Source organism: Chamaea fasciata, unplaced genomic scaffold (genome assembly GCF_029207755.1).
Source record: "Chamaea fasciata isolate MVZ Bird 193981 ecotype frontalis unplaced genomic scaffold, bChaFas1.0.hap1 SCAF_1, whole genome shotgun sequence".
NCBI classification, from domain to species: domain Eukaryota; kingdom Metazoa; phylum Chordata; class Aves; order Passeriformes; family Sylviidae; genus Chamaea; species Chamaea fasciata.
In genome coordinates, this window is record NW_027094086.1 from 150,500,171 (window position 1) to 150,527,734 (window position 27,564).

At 46.8% G+C, this 27,564-nt stretch overlaps 1 protein-coding gene across 1 annotated transcript in view; it reads left to right on the forward strand.

Annotated features, from left to right (window-relative positions):
• Positions 1 to 1,348: 1,348 nt before the first annotated feature.
• Positions 1,349 to 27,564, forward strand: part of LOC136299804 (vasoactive intestinal polypeptide receptor) — a 111,754-nt gene continuing 85,538 nt past the window's right edge. Inside the window, exon 1 of the mRNA XM_066201746.1 lies at positions 1,349 to 1,424. Coding sequence (XP_066057843.1) covers positions 1,368 to 1,424 — 57 coding nt within the window. The 5' untranslated portion in view covers positions 1,349 to 1,367. The remainder of the gene's footprint in view (positions 1,425 to 27,564) is intronic.

Below are 27,564 nucleotides of genomic sequence, written 5' to 3' on the forward strand. Positions count from 1 at the left end.
GAGTTGAAAGAAGCATTTCCCTTAATATTAAATTAAACACTGCCCTGCGTGCTGGAAAGGGGAAAGATTTCCACATTTTTATTAAAAAGAAATTAAGGTCAGCCTAGTCTTGAGCTGTTCTTCCAAACTGAGAAATCCAGAAATTCCATGTCAGTGACCTAGAATGTGGAATTGTTCTGCCTCTTTCTGGGGAAAATATGCATTTTACATATATAAAAGATATGTAAATATTATATATTCAGATCACGGAACTGTGTTGGGATTTTTGGCCCATTTAACCTCTTATCAGCAAGCAGTCATTTCAGAGGAAGCCAAATGCCTCAACTAATTGTTCCTTTCCCTTCCCAGCAGTGCTGGGTCACATTCCCAAAAGTGGAAAGGTGAGAAATTAACGAAAAGGAAAAAAAGGAAAAGGGAAAAGGAAATGGAAAAAAGGAAAAGAAGAAAGGAAAAAGAAAATAAAAAAGGAAAATAAAAAGGAAAAAGAAAAAGGGAAAAGGAAAAACTGAAAAGAGGAAAATGAAGAGAAAAAAGGAAAGAAGGAAAAGGAAAAAAGGAAAATGAAAAGGGAAAAGGAAAAGAAAAAGAAAAAAAGGATAAAGGAAGAGCAAGAGGAATGAAGACATATAAAGAGTGGGAAAAGGGTAAATAGGGAAAAATAGAGAACAAGGGGGAAATGGGAAAGAAAAAGAAAAAAGGGACAAAAGGGGAAAAAGAAAAAGATGTAAAGGGAGAACAAGTAAAAAGGGAAGAGAGAGAAAAAGGAGAAACAGTGAAAAGGAAATGTGTGAAATAGGAGAGAAAGGGGAAAGAGAGGAGGAAGAAGGGAAATAGGAAATAAGAAGAAACAGGAAACAAGAAGAAAGTAAAGAATGGGAAAAGATAAAGGGAAAATGAAAAGGAGGAAAGAGAGGGACGAGAAGCAAAATAGGAAAGAAAGTAGAAAGGAAGGGTAAGAAGGAAAAACAGGAGAAAGAAGAGGGAAAGAAGGGAGAAGCGAAAACTAATAAAGGTTTTAAAAAAAAAAAATAAAGCCGGGTGAAAGGAAGGGGGAGGAAGGCGACGGTGCAGAACGGGAGGAGGAAGGGGCAGGAGCCGGGGCGCTGCTCCCCGCGGCTCCGGCCCTACCTGGGGCGGGCGGGGGCGGTGCCGGAGCCGCCCCGCGCAGGAGGCGGCGGGGGCGGTGCGGGCGCTCGGCGGAGCGGAGCGGAGTGGAGCGGGCTCGGAGCCGCTGCCTCCTCCTCCTCCTCCTGTGCCTTCTCCTCCTTCTCCTCCTCCTCCTCCTCCCGCTGCCGTGCCCGCTGCCGCTGGATGCGCCGGGAGCCGGAGCGGCGCGGGGCCGGGGCAGGACGCGGAGCCGGGGCAGGATGCGGGGCTCGGGGCTGCGCGGAGCCGTGCCGCTGCTCGGCTGCCTCCTGGCCGCGGTGAGTGACCGCCGGGCACCGCGGGGCGCCGCGGGCAAACTTCGGGCAACTTTGGGAGCGCTGGCGGGTTGGAGGCAGGTGGATGTGCTCCTTTCCCCGGCCTCTGGTGATGTGGGAAATAGCGATCGCTTGGTTTGCCTTTGGGTCCAGGTGCGCGTCCCCTCGGCGAGTGAGAGGAGCCCTTGGAGCTGCAGGAATTCCCTTCGGGATTTTAGCGTTAATTCACAACCGGCTCCTGGTTCCGCTGTCATTCAGGTTTCGCTGGCTTTCGGTTTGCTTCGGTTTGTGTTCAGGAGCTCGATGAGACCTGGCAATGCTCTGGCCAAGCCTGGGGATAACGGGATGGGATTTCCCCGGGAGGGGCTCTGGGATGGGGTCCCCCCGCAGCTGCCCACGAGGAGTTGGGCAAAGCGCTGCTCTCCAACCCTCTGGAGCCGGGAGCGGAGGATGTGTCTGGGCTGCCGTGCCCCTCCTGGGTCCGTGATGGGTGCAGGATGAGCCGGCTGGCTCGGGGCAGGCTGAGCCGAGGGGGTTTGTTTCTCCCGGAGCTGTGTCAGAGCCACACGTGCGAGCTGAGCTGGTCCTCCGTGCCAGCAGGAGCAGGGCACGGCTTCTGCACGCTTATCTGAGCTCCCCGCTCCCGGGAAAGGTGTCCCCGCACATGGCAGGGGGTGGAACTGGAGGATCTGTAAGGTCCCCTCCAGCCCAGCGCATGCAGGGAGCCTGCGGCTCTCCGGGTTCGCTGAAGCTTTGTTCTCGCAGCTCTTTTCCTCACAGTGTTTGATTTACAGCGAGTCTGGTTCTAATTTAGCAGGCTGGGGTTGGAGGGGGCAGATTTGGTGCTGGCTGTGGCTGAGTTTCCCTCTCACTTGTAACCCTCTCCCAGAGTGGTTTTCTCTCTGGAAGGGGAGGCTGCCTCCCCGGCAGGGCTGGCTGAGGTTGCCCACCACAGCTGGGTTGTGCCATCAGTTCTTGGCTGCAAGTCCCGTGTTTGCTCTGCTGGGCTGGTGACAGTGGCTGTGGTCACGGAACCACCATAGAATTGTAGAGCGGTTGGAAATAAATATCATGTGATCCCAAAGCCCTGTGGACAGGACAGCTTTCAGTAAACCAGTTGCTCAGAGCATCCTCCAGCCTGGTCCTAAATCAGAGTCAGAGCAGCCAAGCAGAGTGTGGAAGTTAACCCAGATGTGTCAGTGCATCACTTGTCTCCCTCTTCTTCTCCCCTTCCTTCTTCCCTTGTCCCACAAGAAATGAAACAAATGGATTTATTTGCAAATTTTTTTTTTTTTTGTCTGTCACCACAAGCCACCCACCCATTTCCATTGCCAAAGACTTTCTTAGAGGATGAGCAGGTTGGGAAAATGGATTAAAGTACTAAAAAAAATGACCAGGCAAATCAGTTCTTGGAATTCTACAGAGCTTGCTTTAGGGAAGATCCAAAATAGCGCGTGTGTCCAGGGCTGGAGCTGGGGAAAGGAGAAGGGGACAGCATTCTCATCAGCTGCTGGAGCTGCTCCAACCCTTGCTTCCACTGAAGCCCTTGGCAAAAATCCCATTTCTTTAAAGATTGTTGGCATGAGGAGCTCCTCTGGGGCCAGGTCCTGCAGAGGGTGAGGTCACAGGGCTGCTGAAGTTCACTCTGCAAGGGATGGCAGGATCAGGCCGCGGGTGATGCTCTTGGGTTGCCACCAAAAAGCACAAACCCCCAAAGCTTTGGGGCAGCACAAGGCACAGGCTGGGTGCAATCCTGTAACTGCTTCCTCTCCAACCCTTTTATTATTCTGCTGTTGTTAATGTTCCTGGGATCTGGTTTACGCTGGTGGGTTAAAAAGATTCACATGCTCCTTATCAGCGCTGATCTGCAAGGTGACTAATACTGAACTGCCTCAGCGCTGGAGAAAATCCCTGGTTTGTTCCTCACCTTAAACCTGGGACTTGGTGCTGATTTTTAAAGCAAAAGTAGCTCTGCAATCGTAACCTGGCTCTGGGACCCTGTGATGGCTCAGCAGAGCTCGGTTGGTTCGGGTTTTTCTCGTGTAATTTATCGTGATCATTTTTATTGGCACGTCCTTGGGGGGAAAAAAAAAAAAAAAGAAAAAAACCGATTCTGAGCAAGTGGCTGATCAACAAGTTCAGCGCCATAAAACTGTTGCAGCCGTGTGGTTTCTAATTGCTGTTATAAACTTTCACCTCTCCGCATGCACGCTGTGGAGAAGAGGGAATTGGGCAGATCTCATTTGCTGCACTTCATCAGGCCACGCTCACCTAAGTCCTGCCCTCCTGCCAGGGCCAGCTTTGAAAAGTCGGGATAAAAGTGTCAATGTTGGTGGTGTGGTGTAAATGCTCAATAATCCCTTTCAGGTTCTTCTGCGTTGTATTAGGGTGTAATTAGTATAATTTGGCCTGAAGAGCTACAAATTAGACACTTTTTTTTTTCCCCCTCAGTGTGTGTCTAGAACATGAGATGTGGATAATATGAAGCAGTTGGTGGATTCCACGTGCCTTCAGACTCAGAGCTCCTTGAATTAGCCAAATCTGCCCATCTGGTGTAATTTGTGCTTTTCTTCAGAGCTTTGCTCTGTTCCAGCCTTGCAGTAGGTTTGTGATGGGAAAGAGTAAAACAACTCAGATTTGATTCTTCATCAGTCCGAGTACAAACGCTGGGAATGTGATCGGTGTGGAAAATCAGTGAAATCTGAGCTCACGGGGGGACACCCACTTCAGCTGTGTCTGCATCTCCTTCCTCCTGTCATTGATTGAGAATCTGTGAAGTGACATCAACACAACTTTAAACTAAACAATCCCTGGTTTTGGCCAAAAGACAAGGTACTCACTGGAACCCTCCAGCCCAGTTCCTGCATCCAGCACAAAGATCCTTTAGCAATAACAACATGTGTTTAACAAAGGCCTTGCCACAAATCCTGAGTGTATCACCGGGTGTGTGATTTATTCCATTTACACTTGTATAAATGCATGACTGACTTTATTCAGGAGAACCAGTTACCCAACCCTGTGTCTGGGTAGCTCTGAAAGCTTCTCCGCCTCTCTATAACGCTGAAAGTTTTCAAAGACACATAATCAGCAGTAATAATATTGTGGGAGCTCTTATTTAGGGCATAAAAAGGCAAATCTGTAAAACTGAGGGAGGAAACAGTATCTGAGGGGGAAAAACGTTCTAGGGAAAATATTTAAACCTGTTTCAGGCCGTTTTACTCCAGCTCACCAGCATGGTAGCAGGAGCATTCCCACCATCATAATCGCATCCTCCCCACAACCCAGGGGTTTGTATCCAGCAGGGAAACTCCGGACAACCATCCAGGAATTGTGATGGGCTGTAAAAGCAGACGACTCCACCAGGGCCCTCTTTTAAAAAAAGGATCTTTACCAGGCCCTCAGCATCAGGAGGCAGGTGGGACCATGGACAGGGAAAGCCGCCTAGGTTGTGAATTTTGGGTGTGGAGGTGCATTTTCCCCCCGTTTTTACAGCACTTTAAAAGTATTCTGGTTCCAAGCCCTCGCTGTTGTACCAGCAGTGAGAGGTGTGAGAGCCAGAGGGCTGCTCCAGATAGAAGTGCAAATTCAGGTGAGCTGCATTTTGTCCTGTGGTGGCTGGTGAGGGCCAACAAAACATTTTGTTCTTGTTCTCAGTGTTTCACAGTGGCGTTGTTGAGCGAGTTTTTTGTCTCCTCACGCTTGGCTTTCCAAGGAGGGATCAGGGCAGTCGGGGGATGCAGAGCAGGGGGATGCTCTGAACATTTGGCAGAAGGACAAGTGGAGAGTGAGTGAGTGAGTGAGTGAGTGAGTGAGTGAGTGATGGGACCGTGTCAGGAGAGAGGTGTTTCAGCTGCGAGGCTGCCTTAAAAAAGGCAAACATGCAGACTTTATGTTCATTTTCAGGGGGAAAAAGAGGAAAAAAAAAAAAGAGAGAGCTTTTTGCCTTTACCAGATGGTCTCCAGCAGAAACAACTGGAGAGACTGGTGACTTGTCAAAATCAATCTTCCACATGATGTGCTGATGGTCTGGGAGGACCGGGAATTTTCTGGTGTTTGGGCTAGAACGTGGACACAAATCTGTTGGAATAGTGAGAAGAGGGACAGGAGGGGGATCTCCCTGTTCAGCATCAAGTGTCCCATTTTTTGGCAGCTTGGGGAAGGGCACCAGACACTGTGGAGATCAACGAGACCCAAGATTTGATGACCTTTTTTAAAGTCAGACCTGAGTGCACTTGGAGGAGATTTTGTCACACCTTGAGCAGCTGAAATTCAGGAAAGGGCTCAGATTATCCGTGCAAAATCAAAACTCAAAGTCAAGCTTTGGTGGGCAGCAGGATTCAGCTGGGTTTTAGGAATGCAGGTCACACCCTGCCTGCAGACCAGGTCAGCACCAGCGTGGCAGTGTCACCTCTCTGCTGCAAATGGGGTCCCTGCTGCATCACCCTGCCTCAGGGGACATGGATTTGTGGTTTTCCAATGCCTGGGAAAGGCTGAGGGGTTAAATATAGCCCCACTCCCCGCTCGCATCAACTTTCTCTCTTCTGTGTTGGAGAGAAGAGGAAAGTCCTTTGCGAGAATCAAAATCTAGGAAATGCAGCCAAGAAAAAAAATCCCAAACCAAGGGCCAAAACCACAGAGAAAACGAGCTGGAGGTGACTGGAGAGCCCAGAGCAGGAGGGGCTGACCCAGCAGGATGGACAGAGACACAGACAGGCCTGTTCCATGGCCTGGGTTTGTCCTCCTGTCCTGCCCTGTGAAGCCGGGCTGGTTTTTCTCTCTGTGAGGGCTGAGTCTCTCCTTTCCACACTCCCAGATGTTTTCCACAGGTCCCAAGCTCCCACAGCTTCATCTGGGTGAGACCTGAGCCAAGAGGGGAGACGCTTTTGCCTTCAAAAATGAGATCTCAGAGGGCAGCTGTAGGAATGCAATCCCTATACTTTTAGCAGGTGTTCCCTTATAGGGAAAGGGTCTCACTTTACCTTTGGACATGTAAAGAAGCCATCTAGAAAGTTCTGTTGATTTCTCTTTGCAATTGGCATGGAGCCAGCCCAGAAGTGTAGATTGGACCCTGGAAATGTTACTCAAAGACTCTTTGTACACTCATTGGGCCAAGGGTCAAAAAGCCCACCAAAGCAATTAGGTACAAAAGAGAGAGTACAAAAGAACTCCATGCTTTTTGTCTTTTGCTTTTCCATCCTCGCGTCTCGAAGTGCTATAGCAGCAAGAAGTTTGTCTCTGTGCTGTACTCAGCTCTGTTATTTTGTATTTTCTATTTATTTCCATCCTTATTAAAACCCTTTTGATTTTTCAAAGCACCTGCCATCAGCCTCTCGCTCATTATCATAACCACGTTTCTGCCAGGCTGGCCCTCAGAGTGTGGGTATAACCCACAGGCAGCAGTGGAAGAAAACCCCAAAACCTTTTGGTTTATGGGAAGCCCAGGGATGAGATGCCAACCCTCAGACTGGCATCCATCCAGAGCCCCCACAGCTGCCGCCGTGGCAGGGATGTCCTGTGCACGGCTGGAGGAGGTTGTTCCCCACCTGAGCAGCCTTTTTGTCACCATTCCCTCTTGGAGACCCCACAGCAGGCTGGGCTGGCTGCCTGAGCACCGGGGATTTCTCTGGGCACAACATTCACTCTTCCCGGGATGCAGGGAGAGTTCATCCATCAGCCCTCGGGAAGTGCCTGAGGGAAGGTTCGGAGGAGGAGCTTTTTGAGGAGTGGATGAGCCTTTGGATGCTCCTCACATCCTTATAAAACCAGTTTATTTGCTAAATGGGGCATTGCCAGGCTGCTTCAGAGCTGCTAAAAAACCTAAAAGCTCCCGAAGATGTTAAAGAAAACAGGTGCAAACTTTCCTTCTGGTGAGGATGTTGATACAGCACAAACATTTTCCATCCCACAACTTCAGCTTTGTTAAGAGCATCCCCTTGGCTGTAGCTTTGCCACAGATCGCTTTGAACCTCATGCATAAACCCTAACGAGGGAAGAGCTATAACAGCAAAGCACTTATGTTTAATAATTGCCAATCTGCACAAATATAAATAGCCCCTGTTAACGAGGCCTGACCTGCTGGAAGCGAGCGGGTGAGATGAAGAGGAGCAAGCAGATGTGAGGTTTCCTTGCTCTTTCAGCCCTTCCTTCTGCTATTTTTTGCCCCCAGTGCTGTGTGTGCCAGGCAGATGAGGTGCCCCGAGGTCAGTGCAGCCCTGGCTGGGGGCTGGTGTGGGTGACATCAGCTCTCAGCTGGGTGGTTTGGAGCTGGCTGGGATGTAAAGTGAATTTCGGGACGTTTTTTTTGTCAGCAGGGCTGTGTGCTGTTGCTCAAGGCTGCGGAGCTCACATTAGTGCTGCTTTGTTGGCACTTTATTGGGGCAGATCTTATCTCCAGCACTGACTTTTTTTAATATATATATATAAATATACATATATATATATTTGCACACACATGTATATGTATATATTTGTGTGTATATATATATGTATGTATGTATATTTGTATATATGTATATATCTCTATATGTATGTGTATGTGGGATTTCCAGGGTGTAAAGGCCTGTTCCTGTAGAGGAATTTTAGAGACCCTGATATATTTTAAATTAGCGCAGTCACTTTTTTCAGTCAGCTGCACCTGTGCCTATTAACAGCTTTAAATTCCTCCATTAGTCGCATTAGGTGAATTTTTTTCCCCCCCTCAGGGCAGTCCCTAACTCTCCATTTCACTGTTTGCATTGCTGGGAGCTGGAGATTTGCACTTCTGTAAATCTGCTTGGCATTTAAATTCCGGTGTTTGCACAGAATTGTCATTATTTTCTAATTCAGAACCAAGCTGGGACTATTTTTTGATACGAGCTGGACAAGCAGGGTGGGTGATGTGGTTTTGATAAACTCTGCTGTCTGCCATGGCTTGGCTCCATTGATTTGCATTGATTTGAAGTGGGGAAGAGGCCAAAGGAATTGAATACAGAGATCCCAACTCTGCTGAGCCACCACCTCCATGATCCTGTTCTTTTTTCATCAGGGGCACTCCTCCTCCTCCTCCTCCTCTATGAGCTCCACAGGTTTTTTTCATCCTCATCCCTGTCATCTCATCAAGAGGTACAGGGAAAAAAAAATCTATTTAAATACGATTCTTGTCTAAAGGGCAAAATATCAATACTTGGTGTCTCCTTTTGAAAGCTGAAATCTATTGGGTGTCTTTTGAGAAGACTTTGAGGCTCCAGCCTGGATTCTGCGTTTTACAGATGTTTCAGTAAATCCCTGGTGATCTGGGACATCCCAGCTGAGATCTGAGCAGTGTCCCCAGGGCCCTCACAGGTGTCACTGGCTGTCACAGATGCTCAGCCTGGGAGCTCCCTTGCAGGTGGGATTCTCCTGGCAGATCAGGACATTTCTCTGTGGAATTTGGCATTTCCCTGTGGGTGTCTGAGTGACCAGGAGGGTCTGAGCTCCTGTGGGCTCAGCAGTGAAGGCAGTGAAGTGGTGCTGACCACTTTCAGGCCACTGCAGGGATAGAAAAATACCCCCACATTGTACCTTTGCAGAAGGAGAGGCCCCTGCAGATGCTCTGTGGCAGCAGGGTTGCAAGGAGATGATTTAAGGTCCCTCTCAACCCAAACCATTGTAGGATTCCGGGATTCTGTGATGCTGTGAACACACCAAAATTAAAGTTACCTCATTCTGCACCTTCCTGAACCCTCACAGATACAGTGGCACTTCAGTCCTTTGGCAGACACCTCTCTTTAGAGATCTTAAGCCTCAAACTGGTTTCTTGTGCTGTGTAAGAGTGGGGGGGAGAAAAAAAAAAAAAAAAAAAGGGAAATTTGCTCCATGCTGAGCTTTTCCCTGCAGCCTGCTTTATTCCTTACCCAAGAACAGGTTTTATTTCACCTCTCCCAAGTGGCAGCTCAGACTTTGAGGAACACATCCCATTGCCAGGCAGGATGGAAATTAAATAAAATTAAATGTACTGGTTGTGATGACCACCACCCCCCCCCCCCAAAAAAAAAAAAAAGGGATCCACAACAACTCTGCACATTTGCACGAAAATGAAAAGCAGCCTCAAGGCTGATCCTCAGCATTTTTATGCCCTCAGCTTAGAAATGGCCAGGATCCAAACCCTGCTGGGAATTACACCTCTGCCACCTTTATTTTGCCATGGCCACATCCAGCTCTCATTTTAAGTGAATGTGAGGTGGAATATTAAGATTATTCTTAGATCTTCTACCCCCCATCCATTTTCTAGAAGAAGGGAACTCCTTCATCCTGCTCATGGCTACGTGGGACACATGTTGCTTATTTTTGCTTACTGCCCTCTGGAGTTTCCTGAGTGAAGATTAAACCTGTGCCTGGTTTAAAGTGGTTAAAGCCACTTCATCCTCCACACTGTCAGTGGCTGGGCTCAGTCCTGAGCTGTGCCTGGTATTTTTTGCCTGCTTTTTTTCCCCATGTAATTTGGGACAACTCAGCAAGGGATGATGTGGCTGCCTTGCTCCCCTTGCTGAGCCTTGCCGTGTGCTGGGAGTTCTGTGGAGGGGTGGGATGCCAATTCTTTGGGATTCCCTCCCTCAGAGTTCATCGGGTTTTCCTGTTGCCCTGGGGTCATTCCAAAGCAAAATTCAAACCGCGAAAGAGCTAACACTGAGTCAGTTCACTTGTTTCCTTCCACATCTGCATCCATCAATTTGTTTTTTTTACCATTTTCATCCTGCCTTTTAAGAATAATTAGGCTTTTCCAGCCTATTTTCACAATAGGAACAGGCTGTCTCTTTACTTGACATCCTCAGAGGCAGAGAAAAAAGCTGATGAGAGAGTTCCCAGCTTTCCAGGGCACCAAGAGGAGGCCAAGCACTACAGAGGAATTTCTGACATACTCAAGTATCAGCTGCAAGGCTGAGTGCTTTTTTTTGGGGGGGAGGATATGACATTAAACACGTCTGCAGAGCCATGTGGGTCTCAGCCATGCACTCAACTCCAGTGCTCCCTCTCAAGGAAATTTCCCACCCTTTCTGCTCTTCTCTGCTCCCTGACTTTCCTTGGACAGTTTGAGGGGTTTTTTTGTGGAGTTTCTCTGTGCAAAGCTTTTTTTTTTTTTTTTTCTTCACCTGCTGGAGGTGGTGCTTTGTGGTTGGGCTGCAGGAATTGTTCAAACAGTTTTTGTTTTCAGCAGCATCTCCAGCAAAATTCAACTTTGTTCCTCCTTGCCCCTCTCTCTCTGTCCTCCCTTTCCAGGGAATTCACAGAGCACAGGGTGTATCAAAGGCTGATCTTTAGGCTGTTTGTGTGCAATGCAGATGAGGAAATGGATTTATCAAGAGAAATAACAGCTTATATTGGAACGACTGAAATAGACATTTATATGTGTGTATATAAATATACACTTATGTATGTGTATATTTATATACACATATGTAAATATCTATTTTGCTTGCAAATATCTATTTTATGCTTATAAAAATGTGTGCTTTCAGGTATAGCAATACTTCCCTGAGGGATTAAAAAAGGGGGGGAAAAAAAGCTGAATAGCCATTGCTGTGGATTTAGCCTGAAAAGGTTTGGGATAACATGAGATCAGAGTGCTGGGTGGGGTGGGTGTCCTGTGGCAAAACCACCAGTCCCATCCTTCATGCCACAGACCTGCAGCTGAGCTCCCAAATTAACATTCCTGGCTCTTCTGGGCATTAAACCCCCCAGACTCCGTGAAAATGTGGATTTTTATGTTCTGCCACAGTTTCCTTTCCCCCTGCTCTCTCCATGCTGCCGCAGAGGTGATAACTCTTCACATCCCCCAGCCCCACAAAGCTCTTGATTTCTTTTTATTTCTGTATTATTTTTATTTCTGTTAATAACCAACTTGACAGAACTCAGAACAGTTTGGTTTTTTTTTTTTAGACCCATGAAATGCGTAGCTGGAAGTTTCCTCGCTGTGTTCCAGGGGTAAAGAGCCTTAAAAGCTTTTTTTCTGCCTCTAGCTGTGCTAGTCAGTCTAATAAAAAATACCTTGTGTCATATATCAACAGTCAATCATGGCTAGAAGAGCACTTAATGGTTTGAGATGTTGCTTTTAGTGATCCATTCATCTTGGTCCCTGCTTCTTTTGGAGATTGGTGTCTGCCAGAGGCTGAAGGTGCACTGGAAGTGCGTGATCTACACAATAATTAAATTTATATACCCATGAGGAAGGGACTCCTGGTGTTAGTGTGTGTATTTGTGCCTTCCACCTCAGCTGTTTGTTTTCATTTGGGTCTTACAAACTTGGGGATATAAAACAGGAACAAATTTTCTGTCTCCTTAAATTGTGTCAACACAGGGCTCCCATTTCAACTATACAGTTATTTACCTTCATTTTCTTAAAATCCACCTTTTCGCTATGTTGCTTTCACTGGAAAGCTGTTCCCAGAGCCAGACATCTCTGGTGGTTAAACTGTGCTAGCCAAGCCCTGATGGTTTTATAGACAGAAAAGGAAATTGGAGTTGGAGCTCACTGCCATGGGTCTACTTGATCTGAGCCTAAGAAATGCCTTAAGGGACCAAGAAAATATCCGGAAATATTTTTAACCCCAGCCATAAAGCTGAAGCTTTGGTTGTCTGTGCAAATTTGTTTGCTGAGTGTTGTTGTTACAGGGAGGTGAAACAAAGGCAGGATTTATTGAGGGGGCATCTTCCAAAAACGTTCAGTTGAGTTGTGGAAGAAAAGCAAAGTGAAGCGCTGAGGGAATGTTGTGTTTCCCTGAAGGGAAGACCCCTCATGCAGCTCAAGAGCACTATCCCTGCTCCTTGGAAAGAGAGATGGGAAGGGTAAAGAATCCCTGGGACTGTTGCAGTGTGGTGGAGAGCTCAGGGTCTGGCCAGGACCTGTGATCCCAGCATGGAATTGCCTGGGGATATGGGGATGAGGGAGAGGATGAAGGTTATGATGAGCTGTGGGCAGGAGTCCTGAACCTCCCCAGCTGCAGAGGGGCTGGGAAGCAGAGCCTCTGGGGACATGATCCCAAATCTGAGCTGAATCCCTCCTGTGGCATGACCCCTGGCTCTGCTGATCCCACCTGGGTCACAGAATCACAAAATCACAGAATTCACAGAATCACCAGGTTGGAAGAGACCTCCAAGATCATCGAGTCCAACCCAGCCCTAACACCTCAACTAAACCATGGCACTGAGTGCCACGTCCAGTCTTTCTTTAAACACATCCAGGGATGGTGACTCCGCCACCTCCCTGGGCAGACAATTCCAGTACTTTATCACCCTTTCTGTAAATAACTTTTTCCTAATATCCAACCTGTATTTCCCTTGGTGCTGCTCAAGGCTGTGTCCTCTCGTTCTGTCAGTTTTTGCCTGGAGAAAGAGACCAACCCCCACCTGAGCACAGCCACCTTTCAGGGAGCTGTAGAGAGTGATCAGGTCACCTCTGAGTCTCCTTTTCTCCAGGATAAACCACCCCAGCTCCCTCAGTTGTTCTTCATATGGCTTGTTTTCCAAGCCCTTCACCAGCCTCATGGCCTCCTCTGGATGCACTCAAGCGTCTCAACATCCTTCCTAAACTGAGATCCCAGAACTGGACACCCCTGTCCAGGAGCCTTCCAGAGCTCCAGCACTCCCAGGGACATTCCCTGTGCTGGGAATGCTGAGCAGCCCAGGTGCACTTCTCTCTCCTGTACTGCCTATTTCCAGTGTGGACTCTTTTTTCCCCTGCAAATTGCCCAAATCATGGATCTCCCTCCTATTCCTCTCTGCTGCAGATCTGACAGGATTTGTTATTGCACAATGAAGCCGTCATCATCACCACCACCATCCTCATCAAACAGCAACCGTGTCTTTGGTTCTTGCTTCCTTCCCCACTGTGGGACTGCTGAGGAGTCAAGTCTCTCTTTCCAGAACGGGGAGTTAAAATGCTTGGCAGGTTGATGCCCTTCTCTTTTATGATGATTTCTTGTGTGTGCCAGTTCACCACTCAAACTTCCTGGGCTGTCAGCTCTGAAAACAAGTATTAAATATATATTGCAGCCCTGGGAGGAGAGCCCAACCAGTCAGAGAGCAATGGACCTAAAAATAAATGCTGATTTCCCTTGCAGAGTAGCCTGGGGAAAAGTACAGGCAAGGAACAGCATCCACTGGGGCAACCAGCAGGAGAAGGAGATGAATCAATAAATTCAGCTACAGATGGAGAGTTCAGGATGAAGCTGGGAAGCTCAGCTCAGTTCCAGACTCTGGAAATGAACTTTCTGCTGGGGGTGGTCTTGTGGCTGAATGCCTAAAACCCAACCTGGAAATGAGACTCACTTTTGCCTTGTTTCTTTTCACTTTTTTTTTTCCTGCTGACGTGCTAAAGGCGTTGTAATTAATGTTTGGCTAGATTAGCATTGCTGATTGATGTCATGGGGATGATGTTCTCACCCCCTACACACGTGGGCTCGTGATGACATCAGGGAATGGAAGCATCTTTTTCCTCATGGAAGTGTTAGGAGAAATTTCTTCTCTGATCGTGTTGTCAAGCTTTGGAACAGGCTGCTCCTGTTGGAGGTGGAATCACCCTCCCTGAATGTGTTCAAAGAAATGTGTAAAGGTGGTTCCTGGGGCCATGGTTTAGTGGTGGACATGGCAGTGCTGGGTTTATGATTGGACTCAATAATCTCAGAGGCCTTTCCCAACTTTAAGGATTTTATGATCTTAAGGTAAAGGGCCAGTGCTGGTGCAGGAGGGTTGTATGCTCCATGGGATTGGATTTAGCTGGGTGTGGGAAGGCTTGCAGCAGTGAAGGAGTGAGATGTGATCCTGTTCCCCGTGCTGTGCTCACCCTCCCGCTCTCCTGTCAGGAAAAACTGACCATGGCAGAACCACCTTTAGCAGGAGGAAAACATTAGCGCAGTTATGGATCCACCTGGCAGTGCAGGGATGAGAGCCTGGTGAAGGTTGGAGCTGTATCTGTGCTTGGCTTTCAACCAGGTGAGAGCAGGAGATGGGAACAGGTCACCGTGGAAAGAGGAATATTTCTTCTGGTTTAGAAGTTAAAACCCAGCGTAGAAATCCAGTATGGTTTGTTGAGAGATGGGCAGGACCTCTCAAGGGGTTTGTGTAATCATCACAGAGTCATGGAATGGTTTGGCTTGAAAAGGAGCTTAAAATAATTCCATTCCACCCCCTGCCATGGGCAGGGACACCTCCCACTGTCCCAGGTTGCTCCAAGCCCCATCTAACCTGGCCTTGGACACTTCCAGGGATCTTGGGGCACCCACAGCTTCTCTGGGCACCATGTGCCAGTGTTTCACCATTCTCACAGTGGAGAATTTCTACTTGACATCTAATAAATCTCTCATCTTAGTTTAGAACCATTCCCCTGTCCTGTATCTATCTGCCCATGTGAAAAATAGCTCTCCCTCTTTTTTATAAACCTCCTTTAGGTACTGGGAGACTTCAGTGGTGTCTCCTCAGAGTCCAGTCCCACCAGTGTTGTGGATTTGCCAGATCCCTGGGGAAAGGGTCCCACTGATGGTTCCTCTTTCAACAGTCTTCCTCTAGGGTCTTTTTTTTTGGGAATGTGTGTGTGTGTGGACACTCTGGGGATGTGTCTGTGTGGCAGAAGTTCCAAGACAACTGGACAGCTTTGCTCTAGGTGTGACAGGGCTCACTTCCCTCTCCCAACATCACCCCTTGTTTTGAGGGGTCCATCCACAGCAGCCTCAGGCCTTCCTGTGCCAGCCTGGGGATTTGTGGCCATGAAGAGAAAGGAGTGTTTTGTTGGGGAGCAGAGCCAGGGAATGGTTTCCATTGGGATGGCCACATGCTTAGCGGTCGCACAAAGGTTGGGGGACAGTCTCAGCGTGGTGTTTCACCCAGCAGATGTGGTCTGTTTCCTGGAAAACAACTGGAATGGAGAGGAAGATTTATATTTTTGATTGTTCTCATACGAGTAGTAGAGAGTCCCACCCAGACTCTTCACACTGGGCTAAAATAACAACAGCAAAATTAAAAATTGTGCTTCGCACCAGAGAAGATGCAGTGACCACCTCCAGCCCCACATGCACAGGGGCATGAGCTGCTTACAAGGGGCAGGATGGAGAGAAATCTGAAATTGAATTTGTACCCCAGCAGTGAGGTCGGCAGTGGGGACCCATCAAAATTCCACAGAGCTCAGCAGTGAGTGACCAGAGCTGCCCTCTGAGACTGGGGCATGCGGGTACTGGGAAATGAGATTTAATTGATCTTAAGGCCAAGATATAAAGATTGGTCAGTGGTCTCCTCACATTAGACCTTGCTGACTCTTTGCCTTCCAAAGCTATTTTCCTTTGACAAAAAAACTAATCTTACACTTGAGGAATAATCTCAGCAAGATGTGTTATTTTGTAAAGTTAAGAGGCGATGAAGGGATTTATCCTTAGGGATTTTCATTCTTAGTAAATGAGGAAGAAATCCTTTCCCCCTTTTCTTCCCATCAAGAAACTGAATACGTTCAGAAGTCTTAAGTTATTTTTCTTAACCGGAGGGTGAATAAATAAAGGGAAAAAACTTGGTTTTAAACTTTCTTTTCAGGCCAGAAAATGGCCAGGATGTGCCTCATCTTTAACTGATGGCAGAGCCATTTCTGGGAAGGAGGGAAATGCCATGTTACTGATTCTCAGGCTGTCAGTGTGACCCACTCAGAGAGGGGATCATGACCTGTGCCACAGATCAGATAGTGGAAGAGTTTCACTTTTGAAGGTTCTATCACAACTATCAATTTCAGTTTCAGCCTTGAAGTCTGGGGTTCTCTAACTCCCTTCAACAGCAGCAGACTTAACTGGGGAAGAATGTTTTCAGGCTAAGTCTGGAGTTTAAAAGTATTTAAGAATCCAAGAAGTTCTGGCCACTGAGATCTCCTGTGGGGTTTATCAGTGGGTTGTTTCCCTGAAGAATGGTGGCATTTAAGTGGAGTGATGGAAAGCAGCACTCCTGGGTGTCAGGAGGGAGAGGGCAGGAGGAGTGCGAGGGAAAAGCTGCATTTTCTTCATTATTTGTGACACACATGAAGAGAAACATGTGTGTTCTTGGGTTTGACCGGGAGATAGCTAATTCAGCCTAAATCAGCACCTTGTGGCTGAAATCATTTTACTGCAGCTAAAAGTCGTGTCTTTCCTGATGGAAGCAGCATCTGATCTCCTTTCTGTCTGTAAGGAAAGGGCTGCTGAATTCCTGTTGCAGTGCTATTTCAAGGGAATTCCCAAAGGATCACTGCAAACAGCATAGGTCCAAGACCTCAGCTCCAGCATCTCCCCCAGCATCCCTTCCCCTCCAGCAGCTGGCAAAGGACACAGGGAGATAAAAGCCCTCAGAAATTCGGTCACATATTCATTGGGCCTTCAGGAATTTAACTCCTGGCTGTTCTTGGGAAAATCCTGCCCTGCAGCCACCGCGCTGGCCAGGATAAATCAGCTTAGCTTGACTGATGTGAGCCTGGCTGGGCCACAGAGGGTCCCACTGCGGGATTAATTACAGGTGAAAACCCAGTGCACCTCAACACCCAAATATGGCCAACCCCTCACAGTTCTGTTTCCAGGACGCCTCATCACCTATTAGAGAACTTGTAGAATTCCAGGACCACGCTCTAATGGTTGCCCATCTGCAGCGTAGTTCTATACCTTCTAGCTCTTATACTCATAGAAAAACTGTCATGAAGTTGATGCACAAGAGATGGAGCTTGTCTGAATGATCCTCCCAGCTGTGGCCCTAATCATACCTGCCTTCCCCATCCCTACAAATCCTCTACATGATGGACAAAACCAATGAACCTGCCCTAACCCTAAAAGCCATTGGTCATCAATGATACTGACCCTATGAGGACACCGATTTCAAAGACCTCACGTTTGGCTCCTACACAGCACCCACAGCAGATCTACCATGGGACATTTCTGTCTCCTAGGAGTTCAACCCTGGTGTTGCTGTTCCAATAGAATCTACAGCTCGAGTCATTGTCACTGCTGAAGATGAACTCCTGATGCCTTGAGTTTCAGCTTTCATGTGTTTCAGGTTCTGTGCTGCCCAGGGGTGCAGCTCTGAGCTCACATTCAGTGTCACTCAGCTCTCTGCACACAGCAGGGACACAAAACAAATCCTTCTCCTGCTGCACACCAAGGACAACTGGCACAAGTGTTCAGGCCCCAAAGCACAAACAACAGTGGCTGAAGGGAGGAAACAAGAAGGATGGGACTGCATCACCTGCAGCTGGAATTGGACAATTCAACCCCAAGATGCAAATGGACCAAAACTTATCAAAGTGGGAGACCTGGTGACCATTTTTCCATTTTGTGACCATTTTGTGTTCATTTTGTGACCATTTTGTGTCCATTTTGTGACCATTTTGTGTTCATTTTGTGACCATTTTGTGTCCATTTTGTGACCATTTTGGGTCCACCTTGGGTGCAGCCCTTGACAGGCTCTTGTCCAGCCCAAGGTGTGTCCTAGAGGCCTTCCAATAAATACCTACTTTATTCTCCAGTTCTTTCCAGTCTCTGTTCCAGATCAGCCTTTCCAAGTCATCCCTCCATTCATGACCTGTTCCTGGCTTCGGTGTGAAAACCGACAGAATTCCAGGACACCTCAGCCAAACCTCATTTCCTCACCACTGGACCCGGAATCTTGTACAGACAATGCTCAGAAATCTGCAGATCCAACCACAGCTTCCTGCCGATTGTGGTAGGATCCATCCCACTTGCTGACTTCGAGAGCTGATCCTCCTTATTATCATCCTAATCATTAAGGATGATTTTTTTATCATGCTTTTTTCATGACTTACCTTCTCCCTGATCATCCAGCCTAAACTCCTCTCATTCTTATCCACAAACCCTCCATCGGGCAAAACCCCCACAACCTCAAACACCACTTCCTGAACCTGACCAGGAGCTTAAGCTTCTTTCACCAGTTTTCAATCCCTCCTAGGAAGTCCCTTAATCCTTACCTCAATAACATTCCCAGCCCTCCTACAACCCTCCCGCCCTATCTGAGGATTCCTAAGGAAATGTGTCTGGAAGTTGTGACAGGAGCAGCCCTGGGGGGCTGAGACCCACGTGGGGCACAGGCAGCATGTCCCAGTGACCCCAGGGATGTGGGGTGATCCTCAGGGAACACCTCGAGGGGGGTGTGACCCACCCTTGTCCATATCCTGAGCTGGGAATTTTGTGGTAAAGGAAGAGGATTCTGGCAGCAAGTGTGGGTGATGATGCTTGGGAAGAGAGCGCTCCTTAACCACTGGAGTGGGAGGAATCTGCCAGGAATGGGTTCAGCCTTTGGCCTCAGGGCCCTTCCAGGACAGTTAGAAACGTTTCAGTTGTCTACGAATATAAAAACACAGCCAAGGAGATGAAATTCAGTGTATGGAGATTCCCAGCTTTGGAAATTCCCAGGATTCAGCAAACTGAACTCCAGCAGATCCAGGGAACGAGCCTTTGTCTTAGTTTTACAGACACTCTGTGTGTCCTGCATGACTTTTTCTGATCCATGAATGGGGTGAGGAGAGCTCAGGTGGGGCAGCCTGCAAAGGGTTTACACAGGGTTTAGCACAGGGACTTTGAGGCACAGCCTGGCTTGGGGAATGGGGAATGGGATGCCAGAGTTTGCCACGTTCCCTTTGTAATCAGTTAAGTGCTCTCACTCTGATAAGCAAAGTATGATTTTAATTAAAAAGCCATTCCAGCTGGATTTAATTCTTATGCCATTGAAGAGGCAAATTGCTTTGTGTATAAGGAGAAAAAAAAGTGTGATTGTCCTCTTGTTCCAAAGAGTTTTAATCCACAGTGGCTTGGATCCCAGGTCAGGGATAATTTCCCTGCTTCTCGGAAGAAATGTGATTTTTTTTTTTCTCTCCCATCTCTAAGACATCCCTGCTCTGACTCTACGTGTTAAAGAGTTGATTGTGCCATCCCAGGGGCGTGCTGCACTCTGGGGAGCCAACCTTGATTTTTTTGGTTCTAAATGAAGGCTTTTCAGAGAAGATCTGCACATTTTGCTGTACTTTGATGCTGAGGAAAGCACTTCCCTCTGTTTCCTATCCTGTATTTAATTTTGTGGAGCGAAGCCTGAAGCTGTTGCTCGGCTGAACCAAGAGGGTTTCTGGCCGTGCTTGGTAGAAAATGTGTGCTCACCTAGGAGAAAATAAAGATGTTAGTTTGCTCTTTACATCGCTCAGTCTCACCTGGTCCAGGTTTAGCTGTGGCATGAGATGTTGCTGTCAAATATCTCCAGAATAAACTGTCTGATATCAATTTGTGTCACGGAGGAGATGAATGACACAAATCTCCCCCAAAGGCTGATATACAGAAAAGAGCAGAAATACAGCAAGGGGATGGCTATAAACAAAATCCAGAACTCACAACTGTCTTGCATATTAAGAAAAGAATAAAAAAAAATATTCACTTATTTTGTTTATTCACCCACAAGAATATTTCCAGGCTGTATATCCACAACCATGGTCTGGAGTGTCACTGTAAATCAGTGGGACAGGGTTGCTGAGTTTGATTTTCCTCAAGCTCTTTGCAAGGCTCAGTTCTGGGCGTGCTGGGAGCTGGGGATGGATGGCTCCATGCCCGGGTTGGGAAAGCTGTGGAAGGAGAAAGTTCCTTCCCTGCTTGCAGCCCTGTGAGCATGGAAAGCACATCCATTACCAGTGACAGTAAGCACAGCTACAATTACAGCAATAACAGGCGTTACGTTAGCACACACGACCTCGTAAAAACGTACTAACGATTTCAGGCTTTTCGTTTTAGGCTTTGTTGCTTCTTGTCTTTCCTCACCCCATTCTGCTGCCTCTGTGTGATTCCCTGAAGCCCAAACCTGGGAATTTAGGAGTGAAATTAAGGGGTCAAAGCTGCATTTCCACACTTGGAGAAGCCAGTTTCTCCCAGAAATGCTCACAGCCTGATAAATCTGTGAGGGATGCACAAGGCACAGCTGGATCCTGGTGCTGGTTTGGCTGTGGTTTAAAAGTGCCCTAAATTCTTACCTACAAAAACTGGTCCTCAATAATGTGTGCAGTGCTGGGAATGGGATGTTCTGGGCAGGAAGAAACCCCTGGGGGCAGGAAATCCAGATGGGATTTCCAGAAGGGAAGTTTATTATAGGAACCAGATGATGGTGAACACGACGTTCACTGCAGTGGGCAAAGCACAGGCCATGGAACAGAAAATTTTCATTTTTCACTGGTCTGGCTAGTGGGCTGTGGAGCTGAGAAGAGTTTCTGAAGGATTCCTGACCTTAAACGTGGTTTTCCTTCTTGTCTGGAAAATCTTCCCTTGCTGGACCAACCTCTGCCATGGCAGTGCAAGCTTGTGCCACCGAGAGGCATTTCCAGCTCTGAGGATCCTCAGGGAAAAGGTTGAACTCTTCCAGAAGAGTAAAATCAATTGGGTTGTGAAATCCCAGCCCTGAAGATGCTTTTCAGGTCTCTGCTCCCAGGTTAAGACCCAGCTGAGTCTGATAGACCACGTGCAGTGCAATCCTGTTTTATGTGATGGAGCACCTCAGATAGCAGGAGGGTTAAATTGGGATCCCACGGCACATCTGCAAGCACAGGGATTGCACAATCCACTCGCTTTTGTAACATCCAGATAATTCCTGAGGGGCAGATGCAGCCAGAGTTCACTGTGTCCCCAGCCCCAGGCTGGGTCTGTGGGGTCCAGCAAGCCCAGAAATGATGACATCGATGTTTTGCTTTGAAGAACACAAAACAGCCAAAAAAAAAAAAAAAAAAAAAAAAAAAAAAAAAAAAAAAAAAGTAGGAATGGTGTCTCTTCCCTGGAATTTCAGGATATCTCCTTCATTCAGAATGGATTTCTTTCTCCCACACATGGAACAGAGGGAAATGTTACGCAGAGGACAGAGAGACTCCAGGCACCCTTCATTTTTTGTAAGAAAAGGATCAGATCCTCCTTTTGTCCTGTAAAAACATCCCCAGGATGGGACTGGACTGCAGATTAAGATGTCAAATTCTGCTTTTGTGGTCACCTGAGCTTTGAGGTTGGATTTATCTGTCCCCAGGTAGGGCCTTGTGCCAGTTCAGGAAGCTGAGGGCTGCAGAGGGGACACATGCCTCAGGCATCTTTTCTTGGACCATGGGCTCTCCCAGCTCTTGAAGAATTTCACCTGGGACTTGGGCAGAAAACTTCAGGCAAAGGAATTCTGCTTTGGGGTGCAATTTCTCTGTCTATTCCTGCATTCAGAGGGACCAGTTTGATGTCACTGGTCTGCGCTGGTGAAATACCAATAGCTCCTGGTCACTTTTGGCTACCCCAAAAACCAGCAAAACCAGCAGCAAAAATCATGAAATTATTCAGAAAAAAAAAAAAAAGTTGAATTTCTCACTTATTTATCACCTGGATTGCAGAGGTTTGGCGTCTTTCTTCTCTGTGCCACCAAGGTGACCTAAAAGCTGCTGCTGCTGCTCCTCTGTTGGTTGGGGATCAAAGAATCATGGAACAGCTTTGGTGGGAAAGGATCTTAATGTTCATCTCATTCCAAGCTCCTGCTCTCAGCAGGGACACCTTCCACTAGACCAGGATGTGCTGACCATGGAAAAAAAGAGGATTCTGCATGTTTCCTGATGGAACTTTGGGAACTGTCAGCACCTGTGGCTCCAGCAGGATCAATCTGATTTTTCTTTGTCTCTTCTTGCTGCATGACATGGATAGTTAGACCTTGACCTGGCTTTTTCCAACCCAGAGGTGTTAGTAAGTGCCCCTAAAGTGGAATCTTCAAGGACATCTGAGCAGCATTTCCTACTCTTGCAGTTATCATTATTATTTAAATTTTATCATTATTTAAATGTGGGTTTTTTTCCAAACAAGAGCAAGTGGGCTTTCATGAGTGGAAGCCAGCAGCTACTTGGGAAAGTCCAAGGAAAATGTAACATCTCAGTGCCTGGGCCAAAATCTGACATCAAAACCCAGGAAGTCAGTGCAGTTGGAGCTATATTAAGGTTAGAGTAATCCCTGATGGGAGGGATAGATTATTTTATTTGGCAAGTTATTAAAAGCAGCTGATTTTCACCAGTTACCTCCAGTAAATCCAGTCCAACAACCTGTTTCTGATAAAATGTAACTCGTGCTCTGCTGAACTCTTCTTTTTAAAGGGGCTGAGATGGGCAGCCCAGCACGTTTCCCCTGGCCCTTGCTATTATTGGAGATAATCTGGAGAGGGTTATGGATTTTCAGAGGTTTTCAATTCATGTCCCATTGCGCTTTACTCTGCTAGATTGAATTTTCTGATAGCAAAGGGCCTCTGAGCACGTTCAACACCTGGTTAAGTGGCTTGAACATGCTCCCAGTGCCTACTGAGATAACCTGAGGGCATCCAGAAGGATGCAGAGCTCCTCCACTTCCTTCTGTGCTTCCTTTCCACACCCTCCTTTGCTTTTTATTGGCCTTTTAAAATTCTTGATGCGGTGTCATGGGACGGATCTTCCCAGTGCCATGTAAAAAAAGGAGAATTTTCTTCTCATCCTTCCTCTCTGCTCAGTTTATCCAGCAAACACTTGTATTTGCCCTTTCCCCGCAGCACGCACTGGGAGTTCATGTGGAATTATTTACCTCTTTTAATCCCCAAAATTCTCTGCCACATCACTTCTTTCCCAAAATCCGGGCTGCCCTACTGGAGGTCTGACTGAGTCTGTTCTTTCTCGAGTCCAGTTTTGCATTTGGCAGGGTTCAAACAGATCTTCTCAGCCAGCTTTTACAAATGCTCCTAGGTGCAAGTTATCCAGGCCTGCTAATTTCAAATGTTTATCTCTCGTGGATGCTGTTTAACATCTGCTTCTGTTACTAACGAGCTGGAGAGAGCTTCTCCATCACCATCAGAGCCATGCATGTTGCCCTACTGCTTTCCAAACACAGATCAAAATTATTACATGTTGAACTTTCCTCTGCTGGAGTGCACAGGCTGTAAAATTTTGTTTGTTGTGATGTTTTTGTTAAAAAAAAAAAAAATTCCAAGCCCAAAATACTCCAAGGAAACCAAACTCAAAACAAATCAAATTTTAAAAAAAAAAAAAAAATCCTAAAATTATTAACTTCTCATTAATCTCTCATCTTTACCAGTTGCAGAGTTTTCCTGATGTCTTCAGGTTCTTATGTAAAGCTTCTAAACTCCATGATGCTTTGTTTGTATTTCTTCATCTCTATTTGCCTTAGTTTAGTAAACACTGGGTTGTTGGTTCACTTATTTATTTTCACTTCCGCTTCCCCCCTTTTTAATTCATGGTTGAGCTGGGATGAAGTTTTTACTCCAAGTTAATAATTTCCATTGGGAAACTGTGCCTGGATTGGGTCACCACCATCCTTCCAGGAGAACCTTTGTGCAAAAAATAACCAGGTCTGATGGAAGGTGTCCCTGCCCATGACAGGGGCTGGAATGTGAGGAGCTTTAAGGTCCCTTCCAACCAAAACCATTCCATGATTCCGTGATTTCATAAACAGGTCAGCCAAATGGAGGTGGTGAAGGAAAGGAGGTCCCCCATCCTCAAGCTGGTGGCTGGCCATCAGGAGGAGGAAGTTTTTTGTCAGGATGCAGAGATGACGAGAGGAAGATGGATTTTAGTACAGAAACATCATTTTTGGGGACAGCAGGGATATTTTAATAGGCTCCTACAACATTCTGGTGTTGCTTTCTGGAAGACAGGGAAGGCAGTTTGGCAGAGGGAATAGGATAATATCATCCCAATGGCATTGTGGGGATGGTGTTCCCTGGAAAGGTGCTGAGGATCAACAGAGCAGAGCACGGCAGAGCAGGGATCAATTCCCTACAACAACTGTTTACTCAAAACCCAATTTTAATAAGCGCTCTAATCAGCACAGGGAAATTTCCTACAGTCCACAGAGAGGACCTGAGAGGGGAACCTCATTCATTTCACGGGGGGTGGTTTTAATGTTATCATGAAAAATTTAGGTGCAGTTTCATTAACAGATTTACACTTGGTACAATTAATAAAACCAGAGAAGAAAAAAGAACGTGCTGTACATTAAACTCAGCTTTGAGTCAGCAGAACACCGGCAAAGGGGGATCTCCTGTTTGGTATCACTGTGGAGATATCTCTGTGTTTACAGAACATGTTCCTCTTCATGGAGCATGGATGGCAGCTTAAGAACTTGGCTGGGTTTTGTCAGTTAATGTTTTTAGAAAATTCTTGGGCTGTGTTTGTTTCGTGTCCATGCATGAAATGTTCTTGTGGTGGATGCCTTCTGTGGGAAATCTGTGATTTCCAGGAATGTGTGATGTGGCTGAGAAAACCTTGCTCAAGATCAAACTCTGGAGGGAAGAGGGTCTGGAATTCTTTATTGTTATTATTTTTATTCTTTAATGAAGCACCTTAATCCTTTAGGATGGGTTTTGTGGTTATTTCCTCTAAGGCATTTTGTGATTAGAAATTTTGATGGCAGCTCAAGCTGTTGCAGAAGGAGTTTTAAAGGAGTTTTTAATTGGCTTGTGCAATTTCACCTCCGCATCCACAGAATCATAGAAATCCTTAGATTTTAAAAGACCTCAACTATCAAACCCAACCCTTAACCCTGCCAACTCCGCCCCTCAACCATGGCCCAGTCCAGACCATTTTGAAGCCACGAGATTTGTCCTTCTTGGATGGGTAAACTTGGCTGGATTTATTTTGAGTCATCCATTATGTGACCATGCAGGTGTCACCTTATTTCCAGTTGCATCCTGAATTAAAATCCTGACAGGACATTGCTGCTGGCTGGGGATTGCAGGTGAAGGCCTTACACTGGTTGCTCTTCAGGTGCCGTGGGGAGATGGTTTGGTGGTGGATTTCACAGTGCTGGGTTAATCACACAGAATCACAGAATGACGAGGTTGGAAGAGACCTCCAAGATCATCGAGTCCAACCCAGCCCTGACACCTCAACTAAGTGCCACATCCAGTCTTTCTTTAAACACATCCAGGGATGGTGACTCCTCCACCTTCCTGGGCAGACAATTCCAGTACTTTATCACCCTTTCTGTAAATAGCTTTTTCCTAATATCCAACCTATATTTCCCTTGATGCAGCTCAAGGTTGGGTCCTCTTATTCTCTGTCAGTTGCTGCCTGGAGAAAGAGACCAACCCCCACCTGAGCACAGCCACCTTTCCGGGAGATGTAGAGAGTGATAAGATCACCCCTGAACCTCCTTTTTGCCAGGATAAACAACCCCAGCTCCCTCAGCCGTTCCTCACAGGGTTTGTGCTCCGAGCCCCTCACCAGCCTCAGTGCCTCCTCTGGACGTGCTTAAGCGTCTCAACGTCCTTCCTAAACTGTGGAGCCAGAACTGGACACAGCACTCATTGTCCTTCCTAAACTGAGACGCACAGAACTGGACACAGCACTCGAGGTGTGGCCTCACCAGTGCTGAGTCCAGGGGCAGAATGACCTCCCTGCTCCTGCTGCCCATACCATTCCTCATCCAGGCCAGGAGCCATTGGCCCTCTTGGCCACCTGGGCACACTGCTGGCTCACGTCCAGCTGCTGTCACCAGTCCCCCCAGGTCCCTTGCCTCCTGGGCACTGTCCAGTCACACCTTCCACAGCCAAAAAATGTTGCAGGGGGTTACTGTGGCCAAAGTGCAGGACTCGGCACTTGGACTTGTTAATCTTCATCTTTCTGGACTCTGCCCATCCATTGAACCATTCCAGGTCTCTTTGCAGAGCCCTCCTCCCTTCTAACAGATCAACACACGCTCCCAACTTAGTGTCACCCACAAATTTACTAATGAAAGACTCAGCACTTGTTGGACTCAATGGTCTTAAAGGCCTTTTCCAACCTAAATGATTCTGTGCTTCTGTGATGTCAGGGTTTGGTGTATGACTTGTCCTGTCAGTTGTACAAACCCTCAGAGAAAAGTAGAGCCAGAGTAGGCTGATTCTATGATTCCCTGACTACCTTCATTCCTTTGGTGTCCAAACTTCCTGAGGTTTGAAGACAATACAGTCCTTATCAAAAAGGGAATTCCCAGGAACTTGTGAAACTGGGTGGTCCTCAATGAGGTTCACCCATGTGCATGTGAGCTGTTGGGCTCTGTGAGTGGAGAGGAACTAAAATGAGGAAATCAGAGGGTTTTTTAATAATTCCTTTTTTTATCATTTGGTGTTGATTTTGCAGGGCAAGGCTGTATTTTTACCCTTCTGTTTCCACATGCATCCATATCCAAAAGCTATTGGAATATGTAGTGTCACTTCAGGAGCTGGAGGGGATGGAGGGGGATGCCCTTTTCTGGGAGTTTTCCTGCTTTTCCTTGGGGTTGATGTTATTCCTTGCAGTTCATCTTCCCTGTTCAGCTGTGACCCTACAACACAAAGTTCATCTGGTGCACTGATATTTTAATTTGCTGAAAGGTCATTATGTCACAAAGGTTTAGATAAAGGACCTGGAAAAATTACCCTGGGTCCCTGACAGAACTTTCTGTCCTCCCCAGCTCTGTGCGCTTCTCCATCTGTAAAATCATAATTTCTCAGAGGTTCTTTTTGCCTGTTTTAGTTCATTTTCCGCAGAGGTTGGTCTGAGCTCATAGACAGCCCCTATTACTTTTGGCTGCTGCCTGTGTTAGGCTGCAACTAAGATAAACAATGAACTGGAACCAAACTTTTGTTTTGGTCAAGGGAAAAGAAGCAAATAATCCCTGACAGACTTTTAACTGGAGCACGTGTATGTGTTCTGGGGCAAAAACACTTGAAATTGGAGTTCATGCAGGGCCAGAAGAATGATAAAAGGTCTAAAAAATGTCGTGGAGGAAAAAAAAAAAATGAAAGAATTGGGGATGTTTATTCTAGAAAATGAAACACTGAGGGACAACTTATAACTTGTCTTTAAGTATTTGATAAAACTTCTGCAAATAAAAAGCAGGACAAAAAAAAATATCTCCATAGCCAGTCTGGTTAGAACCACAGATTTGGTAGGGTAGAACTAATTTAAGCCTTAAGTTGCAGCCACAAAAATTTAGATTTTCAGAACATAGATCAAATCTTTTGGATGGTCAGCAGAGATAAGCCAAGGAATGGTCAGGATCTATAAGGACACTGTGGAGTCTCATCACTGGGGACAAAGAAAGGGACTGATAAAGAAAGGGACAAAAGGTTATAGAAACCATTTCTGGGATTTCTTCCTTTTAAACAGAGATAAAATAGTCAGGCACTTATGGGC